Genomic DNA, 15,448 nt, shown 5'->3' on the forward strand with positions numbered 1-15,448 from the left:
ATAGAGCTTTGCATAACCTTTCAGCGGGGGTGTCTCTAGCTCCCCCCTTTTGTTGTACCAGAAGGCGTTTGAGACCTTCAGTGAGATAACCTGGGAGGTTGGAATGTGACCTAATATGCATCACAAAGTAAGGAGCCGTCCTCTTGTCTAACAGAGTAACCAGCAGTTTCAACCAGGAAAAAAGAGTGTCATTTTTAACATTTTTCAAAACAGAATTTTCTGCTCTTTGACCAATACCTGAAACATATGCGGAGTCAGTAACCAGATTAAAAGGTGTACTGAATTTCTGAAACACTCTGACCACAGCGGCTAATTCCACTATTTGTGGAGACCCTTCAACAACAGCAATATCAGATTGCCAGGTTCCTGTTTCAGAATCTTTCCATACAATCGCTGATTTATGGCTTTTCCCAGAACCATCTGTGAATATTGTCATAGCTCGCAAAGGAGTCTCACTTCTCTTTGGCTTAGAGGGAGTAAGTTAAAGCAAGAACTTAACAATTTGTGTTTAGGTGGATGGATAGATATCTGTCCTGGGTAATCTGCTAAAGCAATTTGCCATTTTTCAGACATCTGTAGCAACCATTCAAATAAAACATAGTGAGAGGCAGAAAGATGCAATCAAAATCTTTCCCAGCCAAGGAGGTCAGCCTTTGACAAGCCTTGATAATTAACATGGCCATAAGTTCATCCTGCATGGAAATAGTCTTGGGCATATTATTAGGCAAAAAGACCCATTCTATGATTAGTAAAGGGTCTGCTTTTTCCGAGTCCCACTGAAATATTAAAGCATGGGGTTGCTTGCTGGGGTTCAGAACGATTAACCACAGTGGTAACTCAGGGGCCCAACGGGCTGATTGTCTCTTGAGAGATAGCATCAGCCACTTTCTGAAGCGCAATCTTTGCTTCTTTATTTAAATGCCTAGGTGATAAAAGGTTGGGCTCTCCCCCCAAGAGGGCAAACAATGGCTCTAAATCTGCATTTGAAATCCCAAGCAGGGGACGTACCCAATTTATCGTTCCCAGCAGTTTCTGTGCATCATGTAAAGTTTTGATTTCAGTTGAAATTTGCAAGGGTTGTGCCGAAATAGAATGCATGCTTATTCGCCAGCCCAAATATTTCCAGGGGGATGTCTTTTGAACCTTCTCAGAAGCAATGGTCAGGCCCGCTGATGTAACAGCTTGGCAGACTGCTCGCATTGCTTCCTCCACACGAACCACAGTTTCTGCAGAGATGAGGATATCATCCATATAATGATACAACAGAACATGAGGCATTTTTTTTCCGTACTGGACTCAGAATTTTTGCCACATAGCACTGTCATATGGTCGGGCTGTCTCACAATCCTTGAGGCAGTACTAACCAATGATATCGATCAAGTGGTGCCTGCATATTAATGCTTGGCACAGAAAAGCTAAATTTGGGTGCATCATCTGGATGCAGTGGTATATCAAAAAAGCAATCCTTTAAATCAATCACTATTAGATGCCAATTTCTAGGGATCATGGAAGGAGAAGGGAGCCCCAGTTGTAGGGGCCCCATTCCCTCAATTGCCTCATTTATTTTCCTCAAGTCATGCAACAGCCTCCACCCCCCAGATCGCTTTTTAATTTTTAACACGGGCGAATTCCAGGCACTATTTGATGGGATTATATGTCCCTTTTTTAGCTGTTCTTGTACAAGTTCCTGTAACACGCGCAGTTTTTCTAATGACGTGGGCCATTGATCGACCCAAACAGGATTGGAGGTTTTCCAGGTTAGTTTGGGGGTGTCACACGCACCAATGACCCTTATGCAAAATTTGACTGCATGAAAATTTCCCACTGTGATAAAATATCTCTCCCCCACAAGATTAGGGGAGCTGAAACCACAAAGGGTCTGACCGAGGCTACTCTCCTCTCAGGTCCTGTAATTCGCACCAAGTATTGGCTCTGATAGCTTTGACTGTTCCCACCCACCCCTGAAAGGACTTGGGGGACCGGCATTAATGGCCAATCATTAGGCCATTGACTTTGAGAGATAAGACTAATGTCTGCGCCGGTATCAATAAGTCCGGTTAAAATTAACACCTTGCCTTTCAGAGACACTTTGCATTGGCATGTGGGACACTGAGAAGTGATATGTTGTCTCCAGAAAATCTGTGGCACCCCTGTGGAACCAAGCCCGCCCCCCCTCTGTGTACCTATCGGGGGTGCGGACAAAGGGGTTATCGGGAAAAGTACAAGCTGAGCAATTTTGCTGCCTGCGGGGATCATACAGGGGGGCTGTGGAGTCCAAGCCATAATTTTTATTTCCCCAATTGCATCAGAATCAATGACTCCTGGCAAAACAAATAGTCCTGTTACTGAGGTAGAAGATCTACCTAAGAGCAAAGCATGGTAGCCCTGTGGTAAAGTACCACAGATCCCTGTGGGGAGACAAAATACAGAGCTGTTGATTAACGTTACTGTGATACTGGTTGATATGTCCAACCCGGTGCTTCCTGGAGTGGCTGCCCGTAGTTCTGCGATGGTCTGAGTAGCGGGGGCTGGGCTGGCTGGAAGCTGAAGGTTGGTTCGGGCAGCTGTGGCTGGGGAGGCTGTGGAACTTGTGTCTTCACGCATCGCCATCCTGTGCTGCGAGATGAGTTTCCCTGCAAAGGCTGGCCATTTTTGTGAAATTTAGAGTTACAGGAATTAGCAAAGTGAGGACCCTTCCGGTAGTGAGGGCATACACTAGGTGTCTTGCTTTTTGCGCCTTTTGGCAGTCTTTTTTAATGTGCCTGGGCTCCCCGCAGCCAAAACAAACCAACTGCTTTCCCAGCAATATTTTCAAAGCGGCAAAGGCATCAGCTATACCTTGCCCCACGGCCTGGTAAGTAACTGCTGTTGTGTGCTGCAATGTCCCCAGGCGATTGCAAGCCTCAATCATTTGTAGCAATGTGGGCTCTGGTTCTGGAGGCAAAGTTTTTAAAAGACGTTTGCAATCCTCATTAGCATTTTCAACAGAAAGTTTTAGTAGTACAACTTCCCTGGCTTGGTCATTATCAATTTGTTTTTCCAGAGTTTGTTTCCATCTGTCCACAAACTGCATATAGGGTTCTTGTGGAGCTTGCTTAATATTTATGAAGGATTGTTGCGGGGTTTTGGCATCAGGCACTTTGAGAAATGCATACCTGGCTGCCTCGGTGATTCCCTCCAGGGCTTCCCTCGATAAAGCAGCCTGGCCATTAGGATCGGTGTGCACCCCCTCGACAGCCAATTGGTCAGTAGTTAAGGCAGCCAGGGCTTGGGTTGCATGCCCTGCATATGTTAAAATTAAGTTTTCCAGTCTTTTTTTCCATTGTGCCATGAATATTGCATATTGTGTTGGGGTGAGCAATAGGTTTGCCAAGAATTTAACGTCATGAGGAGGCATCAGGTGGGTAGTGAAGGTTGCTCTAAGAAAATTACTGAAGTAAGGGGATCCCAAACCGTATTCTCTTGCTGTACGGCGCAGTTCCTTAATTTCTGAGTGGCCTAAGGGCTCCCATCGCGGATTCCCCCCCTCGGGCCGAGTTGCACGGGGGCTACAAAGATTTCTGCCGCGGTTTCAAAGTCTCTGTCCTTAAGGGCTTTCTTTTTTATCCATAACCAATTGTTATGCATATTTGGAGGGAATAGGTCCGGATCTTTTTCGGGGCCGGGGTCGAAAGGCTCTCCGTCGCTACCAGAGTCACTGTCCGCATAATCAATTAACGTTTGGCTGCTCTGTGGTCGCTGGTGGGATAGCGGCAAGGCTACAGGTGGCATCTGTGCTCTGTCCCTGGCTTTCATCGGGGAGGGGGTGCGGACGGGAGAGGGAGCGTGGGACCTGGGCCGATCAGGGTTATCCACGGCTGCAGGGACCGTCTCTGCGGTTGCCTCACAGGTTACCTCGCCTCTCCCCTCTTTTTTAATCGCGTCCATGACTGCCCTCCAAGCCGGGAGCAGGCGAAGCTCTGGCTCGTGGCCAGGCAGCGTAGCCGGGTTGTAGAATTTTACACCGACCTTGTCCCAGTAGCAGAGAGTAAAAATAGAGGAAGCGGTGGTATCAGGAAATATGCGTGACACCCATCGTAGAAGTAACTTAAGGTCTCTCTTAGGGATGGGGGATCCATGCTTGCTTAGGAGGCGTAGCATGGTTTCATAGACGTCTCTCTCAGTGGACATTCCCTGTCCCATATTTTTAGTTCCCCTGGCTCACCTGTCATGTCACAGTGTACAGGGATTGTGGGCCCAAACACGGTTCTTTCACCGTCACAATCAGTTCCAGGGGCATCGCCGATTTCCGTCAGATAGACGGTTCTTCTCTAGTCACACGGAGCACCAATTATCGGCAATTGATGGAGAGACGGGAAGACTGATTCATGATCAGAATTCGATTTTACTGAGGTTTTCCAAGTCTTATATACCATTTCAGAGAGGTTAATAATTTCTACTACAATAATTAGGTTAGAAGATCATACAAGCAACTCATGCATTATACAACATCTTTATCGTAGAGGATTGATTGAATCTTTTCCCTTAAACAGGTTTTAATCCCATCTTCTCATAGGCTCGAAGTTCTGTTTGTCCTTGCCACGGCATCCTAGTCACCAGACTAGTTATGCTAATTAAGTCTGTCTTACTCTCAGACTTGTGTATTCCCACAGGGTATTGAATCAGTACCCTGCCTTAACTCTTTTTTTCCTTTCAGATTATTTTTTTATACATACATTGTTTTGTATATACTGTATATGATGACTTCGGTGGGCAGTGAACGTACCCGGGGCACTAGCGACAAAATGCAAATTTCAACCTCTCAGCCAACACAACCACAGAAACAAGTAGTACAGGTACGTGCTACTATATAATCTTTGAGTTGAAAGTGAGCATGCAATGATTTTTTTCTTCCCTAAGTCAGTAAAAATTGAGAAAAGATGGGGGGGCTATGGTGTTATTTAGAAATGTTTGTTTGTTTGTTTGTTTGTTATCTTGCTTTAATTGCTTAGTTATCCAGTACAGCATTAAGTTGTCCCTGTATGCTTGTCTCTGAAGGAGCTTTGTGTTCTTCAGCAACATTTCCCATAAGTGAGGAATTCAATGGCTATCCCTGTCAGGATTTCTGTTGTTACCTTACTGTCTTCAGAGCTCAGCTTTTTCATATGCCAGCCTCATGATGCTAGAAAATTTCAGGTCAATACAGGAATTTGGATGGGTGGGAAAAGCTTTGTTAGGTCCACGTTGTGTTCTACAGCATGATTCAACATATTTAGAAGTCACAAAATCCTAAAGTTATTGTGCAGTGCCTTCACAAAGTGAAATAAAAATGGTTTTCCACTAACAGACTAAAGTTATTGTGAATATCTGCAAGATTGAAATTAAGCTCTTACCCCATTGTCTTGGTTCTCAGCAGCAGAATAGTTAAGTTGTGTGCTTGCCTGGGTTAAATTGCAAAATGTCTCTGTTTCTAGCAACTCATTATTCTTTTGTCATGTACTTTTCAAAATTTGATCCAATTCAAGAATTGCCCCAGTTCTGTCTAGAGGTGCTCCCCTGGGAAATTATTTTCTAGACTGATCTTTAACATGGAGGGGCTCTTCTGCTCTGTACGCTAATAATTATGTGACCTCAAGCCCTTATCTCTTTGTGTTACAGTGCTTTGCATAGTGGTGATTCATGCTAAAGTGTGGGTTTAGAAAGTGACTTTCAACAAATGAAGTTGAATTTGTTTTTGCTTTATAACAAGTAAGTGTGCAGAAGTATAATGAGCAGGTTGACAGAAGTGATGGGTTCCCCTTTTTTGATGTTTGCAAGACAGCAGTGGAGTACTCTGCCCAGTTTTGGTTTCCCTAATGCAAGGCAGACATTGGCAAATGGGAGAAATTCCAGTGAGGAGCTGTGAAGATGGTTGAGAGGCTGGAGCACAGGATGAATGAGTGGTGACTGAGGGAACTGGATTTGTTCATCCCTAAGAAGGCAAGGACAGGTTGTCTTCTATTCAGATACCTCATAAAAGGGTATAGCAAAGGTGAAGCCAGCCTCAGAGACAATGGCACAATTTGGAACACTGGAAATTCCAACTGTTAAAAGTAAAAATAATTGTTTACCAGAAACGTTGGGGATTAGAGAGGTTGTGGGATCTCTATCTGGCCTCAAGCAACTACTCTGATGGGACATGCTCTCAGTGGAAGGTTGCACTGACTATCACTAGGATATATTTGCAACTGATGTGATTAATTGATTTTAAGCATTAAGTCTGCATTTTCTGCATTTTTCCCACTTATTCTACCTCTTGCATAACAGATATTGGTTTGGTCATTTCAGTGGAAAAGATGATTATTTAATATACAGCAAATATGTTTTAGTGCACCGTATATTTTTATTGTTTAGATCAGATGAACCTCCCTCCTTATACTTTACAGATCAACAAAAATGTGGGATGTTACTGTTCAATTTCCACCGATTCATTTTTTGAATGTAGAATAATGTTGCTTTCTCAAATGGAGATTTTTGTTGTCATTGTCGCATTGAACATCATTTAAGTTATTTCAGAAATTACATCACAGTTCTTTCTCATTGTTTCTCGATAATAAATATGCTATTTTATTTTAAGAACTGAGCCTATTTCTGTCACTTTGTAGTTTGCATACTTCTGTTTTCTGGTAGTTCAAAGTTGTTAAAAATTTCATTCACTGTTATGCTGCAAAGATAATGTATCTTGTAAGGTTGAGTAAAGTTCTAGCTGTCTTAAGATGATACCATTTTCTTAGTTGCAATTAAAATTTAATTATACTGTTTTATAGGATACTACAATGTCACTTGTAACAATGGGGCCTTAAAATGAAGAAGAAACACTCACTGGGGAAAAAAAGCAAAACTTTTTGTGACACTAATTTGGTGTTTGTGTAGTAAACACATCTTGTGGGATCTTGTTTTTTTTTATTTCTTCTGAATCTTCAATTCTATCTGTGTGCAGACCACTGGCATAAATGTTAATGAAATGTACCTGCTTGTGTTTCCAAGTTTCTCTTTACACAGGAAAACGAAAGATATTGTTACTCATTTGATAGCGTTATAAAGTTTGTATATTTTTGTCTTCTAACATGGACTTGAAAAGAGTTGGTTTACAGAAGAAATGAATCTCAATGGTTTCCTGTTTCTGGTCAAATATTCCATCATGTCTCTATAGAAATTACACTGAATGTTTGTATTCTGGTTATCTTTAAAGGAAATCTGTTCACTAGCTAAAAAGTTGCTGTGAGCATGAGGAGGCTGAAGTCAGAGCAAGAAGATGGATCATTGGGACCTAATTTCTGAAACCAGCAGACCTTTTATTTTTGTTCTTGTCTTGGGTTTTGTAACCAAAAAAATGTTTATTCTATTCCATCTCTTGAAACACGGTTGGGGAGATTTTTCCTTATCTGTTGTAACTCCAGAAGAGAGGGGGTAACTGCCTTCTCTGATAACAAGACAGCTGTTAAAAACCGTGTGGGACATTGTTTCTTCTCTCTGTTCAGTCTTACAGTACCCCCATGGGAATATCTTCTGTTAATGGACCATTAAAGCTCACCAATGACATGACACAATTCATCACCCTGTTGTGATATGCTCCACCCAGGGAGGAGGAGCCAAAACCATCTTCACCTAGATAAAAAGGAGCGAAAAGTGTCACCAGTTATCCAGTGTTCCCATGGGACTCCCAAAGGAAGACTGGACCCATCTCTGGACCCTTGGCTTCACAGGATCATCGCTGCTTCTAACAGGACCACATCTGTCACTCCAGGAGGGCTTACTTTCGGACTGTTTCTAACACCCTGATCAACAGGGTGTCAGGTTGTATTTCTGACTGTCAGGGTTTTCTAGGATTTCTTGTTTTTGATTTGCTTGCTTATTCTTCTGTACTAAAACATTTGTATTTTTATATATCCCTAATAAAGAACTGCTATACCTATTCCCAAAATCTTTGCCTGACAGCCTTTTAATTGCAAATTTATAATAATTTGGAAAGGGAGAGTGGGGGGGGGCTTACATTCCAAGGGAGACTCCAGTCTTCCCTGGCAGATACATGTCTTTCTAAACCAAGACAGCTCTCTGCTGAGCTCTCAATAGATACCAAGAGCAAGCTCCTTCATACAGAGCACCACACTGACCCAGGAAGCTTTTGTGGAGAGTTGCACCAGGGCTGGCACAGGGAATTCAAGAGCAGGCTCTCCTCTTGTGTTACTTACTGGCATATGAAGCTGTCAGCATGATACTTTGAAAATGTGAAGTAGCGCAGAGTACTTAACTCTGTTATTGTCTTAGTTTAAGACAACTGTGTGGGGTGGAGACTCCACAATGAGTTACCTTCTTGTAGTTTTAATCACTTTCCTTTCACCAGTAAGGAGAAATAAATGCAAGAAGATATAAGTGAAAAAATAACAGTTTACTAAAAAGAAAAAAAACAGCAATAACCACTAGATACAAAGGTGCTGAGTCACCTCGACCCCCTGGGAACAAAGAAAACAAGATGGTGGAGAAGCCCCCTACTCCCAAGATGATGGCAGCTGTAGCAGCCCACATGGCCTAGAGGACAAAGACAAGATGGTGGAGAAGCCCCCTTCTCTGGACCACTGGCAGAGAGAAAGAAAACAAAGGAAAATCAACACAGCAACTGAGTCTCTGCAGTTCCACAACTCCTTTCTCCCTCAAACAACAATCAACAGGGGACAGGGACAAAGCAAAACCTGGAAAAAAACCTAATTTTGTCCAAAAGGCTTCAATGCTGCTGAAATGCTGGAAAAAACTTCCCTCCTTGGCATGGCTAGAACTGGAGCAGCATCTGGAAAACTTGTGGAGAATGGGTCTAACTCCTCCTTGGCAAATGGCAGGTGGCTAGAACTGGAATAACAGCCGAAAAACTCATCCCCTCCTTGACATAACAGCAGGAAGCTGTGGCAAAGGTATTTCAATATCTGTTCTGAAGTAGCTTTGGATTGTGAAGTGCACCTTTTTTGGTTGTGACTAGGAGACCTGCCCAAGGCAACCCCCTCAGGAGCCCAGAGAGAACAACAGAGCTCATTGTTGTGCATTCCCTGTTTTTAAAAGGACCCAGCCCTCCTCCTTTCCCTGAACTGGGGTAAAACACACAAGCTCCACTTCCTGGGTTGTCAGGTCTTAGAGACTAATAATCTTGGGCAGGTTGGCATGGAGAAGATATGAAATGCATCAGGTTTTTTGGGTCATCTAGGACAATAACAAATGCTGATTGTCTTGGAACGTTGACTCTGAGCCAAGTAAATGTTACTTCCCTCAAGGAACTGGGACAGCTGCAGTAACTTTTCAGCCAATAAGCAGCTGGTGTTTTTTACTGGAGTAATTTTTTAGACTCGGATTTACACTTGGTGATCTCTAAAACTTGCATTTGTGGTAAGCTCCGAAAGTGAAGCAGTTTGAGACTGATTTAGTCTGAACTCGTGAGGTACAGAAATTCATGTGGGTATCCTGTGAAGTGAGACTGCCTAGGATGAACCCTTTCTGTCAAGAATTTTGGGGAATGATGTGGTCCCTTTCTAAATAATGAAGTCTTCTGCAGTACATCAGCTTGCATTTTGGGTCATGGCTCTCTTCAGTATCAGCCTTCTCTAGTATGAGATAGTAGCCTCTTCTGTTTAAACAGAAATCAAATGAGGTCCACGTTCACGTAGCATACAGTCATCTTCGATATTTTCATGGGAGTACAGTTCAAGTAGGCTTCAGATGCTGCACTATGAAGAGTGGCCTGTATGATGTGTCATTAATGTTTTTTAGTAGTTTTCTTTTTAGGGTAGCCATAGCCTATTTGGGTTTATTGCTCTTTACTGCATCCATCCATTTTAGTCTTTCAGCTTTTGGGGAAGTTGCCAGCATAGATTTCTTGTCCAGAAGTGTTACGAAAGCAGCAAATATTTTGTCAAGAGCAAGATTCTTTAGCAGTTTTCAGAGACTAGTATTCAGTTATAAAAAAAGGAAGTGCAGCTGTTCACGAGCAGAATCTTGAGGCATGACTCAGTCTCTAAGTGCTCATAAAATGAGTCAGTTGGTGTGACAGCTGTCACTGTTACCGACACGAAAGGACGAAGCAGGCAGCAGGAGGTCAAGCAGGAAAGCTCTCTACTTTATTTTTCTGACTCCGTATATATAGAGTTTTACAAAGAGGCCAAGATTGGCTACACAGGTAGCCACCTCTGACCTCGTTGGTGAACATCACCATCAATCATCTTTCTCCTCCCAGAGGAGAAGAATGTAAACAAAAGATAATTTTCTAAAAACATACATAGTTTACTTGAAGCTGTGTGAGAACAAAATGCAAACAGTGAAAAGCAGGTAAACTTGAGGCAACAGCTAACAGCTGGCCTGAAAGCCTCACAGGCACAAGTAACCCTGACCGTAACTCAATCAGCCTATACCTGTGAAAGAAAGGAAACCTCTTTGGGAGAGAGGGCTCTGAGAGATGGAGGGAGTTGGCTGCAGAGAACAGACACCAGCCAATCCCTGACAAGCATGCATGCAAGCAGCTATTGGTCAGTGAACTGGGTGGCACCAAGATTCTAGCTAATTGGGGTCAACCATATAAAAGCAAGTGGTGAACAATAAAGTTTTCCTATTGCCACGTGAACCTCAGAGTTTCGTGTTGTGTCCATCTCAACTGCGACAATTGCTGACCCCAACATGATGGTGATAGCCTAACCGCATGGAGAGCAATGAGACGAGGCCCAACACGAAGAGAGCAGCCTGGAGAGCTGCCGACAGCGTGGAGAGCTGTAACAGTCTGGACGTGTAAATTATAGGGTGAGCCACTGGAAACATGGGGGGACAGGTTTCAACAGAAGATATAGCTATAGTGAATGTATAGACCCTTATGTTGAGCAAAAGAGGGATTAAATATGATGAACAGGCTCTGTAAACTTTATTACAATTTTGTAAGAGCCAGGGTGTAGAAGCCACTACAGAAGCCACTTTCAGTATTAAAAATGGAGCAAGGTGGTAAATTGATTTTTGAGTCAGCCTCTCGAGAAAATGAAACTGCTATGAGTATTTTGACTACCTGGAGGTTGGTGCTGGATACATTAAAGCTGATAAAAGATGAGCAGAATGCGAAAGCAGCAGCAGAGGCACCAGAGGAACTGCCTGCCGAAATATCCCAAAATTGCAGAGTGCACGTGCCGTGGGCACCGCCCACCAAAACATCCCAAAATGGCAGAGTGCCAGGAGGAGTGGTTGGGGAAATAGATACTGCATCGGGTTTGCAAGCGGAGAGGGTGGATGAGAAACCAGAAAGGAAGCGACTTTCATTTGAGCTCTCTAACCCTGCAGAGTGCCCCCCCCTCCCCCAGCATCTGGTGTGCATGTGCAGCATTAGAGTCTGCCTGTGCTGCAGCTGCCAGAGCCATACATGCTTTGTCCCATGCCCTGTATTACCATAAAGCCACTCAGTCCTCCTCTGCCTGCAGCTGATTCCACAGCCCAGCCACTGCTTGGCACACCCATTCACAGCCTCAGCATGCAAACAGAACCTGGAAGCCGAGTGGCACCCAGCGCCAGAAGCGCCGGCAGGGAGATGACAGCACATGGGGCTGCGGGACGCCGCGTCCTGCTGCGTCCACAGCCATGGGCCAAAAAGCCCAAGGAATGCTGCACAGCAGCTGCTGTCTGCAGCTAGAGCCCGTCATGGCACTCTGAGCTAGCCCCGGCTGTGCCAAGAGCCACCACCCTGGGGGGCCCCAAGCAGCCGCCCCCGTGCTGGGACTGAAGAGCAGGGCATGGGCAGGCATGCAAAATGGTGGTGCAAGTGCCTGGCATGCAAATTAGACCCAGAAGGACTACAAAATTAGGATGCATTGAGAAAGGCTCCTTTGGTGAGGTCTTCAAAAGAATTGATAATCAGACACAGCAAGTGATTACGATAAAAATCGTAGACCTTGAAAAAGGAAAATAAAATGCCCTTAAATTCCTAGTTCAGGAACAATTAAATCAAGGACACATTCAGCCATCAACAAGTCCATGGAACACCCCTGTGTTTGTAATTAAAAAGAAATCAGATAAATGCAGATTAGTCCATGACTTAGGGAAAATTAATGCAGTTATGGAAAGTATGGGTGCTTTACAGCCTGGAATGCCATCCCCAACTATGATATCTGCTACCTGGGACATTTTGATTGTTGATTTGAAAGACTGTTTTTTCATTATTCCCTTATATCCTGATGACACCCCAAGTCTGCATTTACAGTGCCCTCCATCAGTCATGCAGCACGAGTCGAGTGATATCAATGGAATGTGCTGTCGCAGCATATGAAAAATAGCCCAACAATTTGTCACTGGTATGTTGCACAGGCACTCTCAGTAGTGAGAGAACACTTCCCAGGTGCATACAGCTATCATTATATAGATGACATCTTGATAGCAACCTCACCCAAAGAAGGCCTTGTGCAGATTTGGCCAAGTTTGATGCGAGCACTGCAAGATTTTGGGTTGCAAATTGTACCAGAAAAGGTGCAGCAGGAACTCCCATGGAAGTACCTGGGAGTTAAAATATTACATCAAACAATACAACCACGAACAATTCAGTTTTCAACCAAAGTTCAAACCTTAAATCATGCTCAAAAACTTTTGGGTATCATCAACTGGGTAAGACCTTATTTAGAGTTAACCACCCCACAATTATCACCCTTGTTTAATATTCTCCAAGGTGACCCTGAGTTAACCTCTCCAAGAAAATTAACTCCAGAGGCGAAAACTGCACTTGAAACAGTAGAGCGGGCCATAATGAACAGACAAATTTATTGGATCAAGTCCTGAAGTTCATATTACAGTTTGTTGTTATTGTTGATTTACACTCTGCAGGTATCATTGGTCAATGGGACACTCAGTGGTCTGACTCACTATACATTTTAGAATGTATCTTTTTGCTCCACCAACCTAAAAAGACAGCACCTACTATTTTTGAGTTAATTGCACAATTGATTATTAAATGCTGTCAAAGGTGCTTGCAGCTGAATGGTAAAGACCCCTCAAAATTTATTATACCTTTACAAGAAGAATATTTTGAATGGTGCTTTACAAATAGCACAATGCTATAAAGAGACTTACAAGACTTTACAGGGCAAATTGCCTATCATTTACCCAGTCAAACTGCTGCAACTAAGTGGGACCACTGTGTTGTCTTTGAAACCACTGAACCATCACACACCCCTGAAAGGCCTCACTGTTTTTACTGATGGATCTGGGAAAACAGGGAAAGCCATCGTGATCTGGAAAGATGACAAGGGATGGCAAACACTAGAGGGTCACAATAGTGGATCACCTCAGCTACTTGAATTACATGCTGTAGCCATGGCTTTCCAACATTTTCCTTATATTTCCTTAAATATTGTGACCGATTCGGCCAATGTTGCAGACATCCCACAAAGATTGGATCAAGCATTACTAAAAATAAATTGATAATGCCGCACTATTTGAGCTGTTAAAAACTTTGTGGCATACAATCCAAGCTAGAATTTGTCCCTATTATATATTGCATATTTGGAGTCATACAAATTTGCCAGATTTTATAGCGGAAGGTAATGCCTGAGCTGATTGGTTAGCTACCCCTGCCAGGACAGCAGCACAAACAGATATGCTGGCACAAGCAAGAGCATCACATGCCTTTTCCCACCAAGGTGTTTGAGCCCTACAATGACAATTTATGCTAACAAATACAGAGGCATGCAATATTGTTAATACTTGTGCTGATTGTCAAGGCCACGCTGCGCCACTGCAGATGGATGTCAACCCCCGTAGTCTGTGAGCCTTACGAGTTTGGCAGACTGATGTCGCACACATTTCTGACATTGGTTGCTTAAAATATGTACATGTTTCAACAGATACTTTTTCATCTGCCATATGGGCCTCAGTTCACACTGGAGAAAGAACCCGTGATGCCATCGCACATTGGCGATCAGGCTTCGTTGCCCTAGGCATTCCCCATACTACAAAACTGATAATGGCTCTGCATACTTCTCACAAAACACTCGACAATTTCTACAGCTCTGGGATGTGTTGCACCACAGTGGTATTCCTCATTCCCCTACAGGACAAGCCATTGTTGATTGTGCTGATGGCACTTTGAAGCATATCCTTGATAAACAAAAAGGGAGGATATGTGGTGAGACCCTGCAGAGTAGGATGGCCAAAGCTCTGTACACTTTAAATCATCTAATAATACTGACAAATTCCCCAAAATCCTGTCATTTTAAATCGCTTTTTATTATTACAGTCCTCTAGTTACATCCAGTCTCCCAAACCTAGGATACTGGTAACGGACCTCGTTACCAATAATTTGGAAGGTCCTGGGGACCTTGTGACTTGGGGATGAGGGTATGCCTGTATTTCCACAGATGCCAGCATTCAATGGGTACCTGCTCGGTACGTGTCCTGCTCTGTGCTGTGCTCTGGATCACAACCAAACTCCCTGATGTCCCCACAGCAGACACCGTAGAACAGTAACCAGAACAACCTTTTTGCACCGGCTGTATGGAAATATGGAACCTTTGGAATGACAATTTACCTATGACTTCACATAAACCTCAAGAATCAAACAATTTAAAGACATTACTAGCAGATGGAAGTGTAACTTTTAATTATACACCTGGACATGATCTGTAAGACCAAACTGAAACAAGAAAGCAAAATGTTTCCTCTGATGGTTTCTGAATTGAATTCTTTGTAACAAAAAGGTAAATGAAACTTCCTTAAGTCTGAGTGATTCAGTTATAGATGTAAATAGCCTGCAGCATGCCACCCAGTGAAATTGTGCTGTTACTGATATTTTCATTAGCTTCTAGACATGGTTGTAAAAAATTTGATGACGTATGCTGTGTGAGAGATTTTAGATCAGTGGCTGAAAAGATTAGGCTTGTCAAGTCGGGTGAAGAGCCTCATTTGAACTGGGCTCAACACCTTTTTGTTATTATAATTGTTTCACTCATTGTGCCATGTTTGTCATCCTGTCTGCAAAGGGCCCGGCAGAAGCTGACAAAGACTGCCTTTGTAGTTGAAAAACAAAAGGGGGAACTGTGACGGCTAACAGCTGGCCTGAAAGCCTCACAGGTGCAAGTAACCCTAAGCTTAACTCAATCAGCCTATACCTGTGAAGGAAAGGAAACATCTTTGGGAGAGAGGGCACTGAGAGGCAGAGGGACTTAGCTGCAGAGAACAGACGCCAGCCAATCCCCGACAAGCATGCATGCAGGCAGCTATTTGTCAGTTAACTGGATGGCACCAAGATTCTAGCTAATCGAGGTCAACCATACAAAAGCAAGTGGTGAACAATAAAGTTTTCCTATTGCCATGTGAACCTCAGAGTTTCGTGTTGTGTCCATCTCAGCTGCGACAAGGTGGTTTTTGGGAGAGGTGTGGAAGGTGATGTGAACAGGGATCATCAGAGATGTGGTTAATTTAGAAATACCAC

The 15,448-nt window shown here is 43.4% G+C and overlaps 1 protein-coding gene across 1 annotated transcript in view; it reads left to right on the top strand.

Annotated features, from left to right (window-relative positions):
* Nucleotides 1–4,699: 4,699 nt before the first annotated feature.
* The window catches only part of LOC136373264 (ubiquitin-associated protein 2-like), a 188,259-nt gene continuing 177,510 nt past the window's right edge, over nucleotides 4,700–15,448 (top strand). Inside the window, exon 1 of the mRNA XM_066338170.1 lies at nucleotides 4,700–4,835. Within this exon, the coding sequence (XP_066194267.1) occupies nucleotides 4,737–4,835 (99 nt within the window). The 5' untranslated portion in view covers nucleotides 4,700–4,736. The remainder of the gene's footprint in view (nucleotides 4,836–15,448) is intronic.

This window comes from Sylvia atricapilla, chromosome W (genome assembly GCF_009819655.1).
Source record: "Sylvia atricapilla isolate bSylAtr1 chromosome W, bSylAtr1.pri, whole genome shotgun sequence".
Taxonomy (NCBI): domain Eukaryota; kingdom Metazoa; phylum Chordata; class Aves; order Passeriformes; family Sylviidae; genus Sylvia; species Sylvia atricapilla.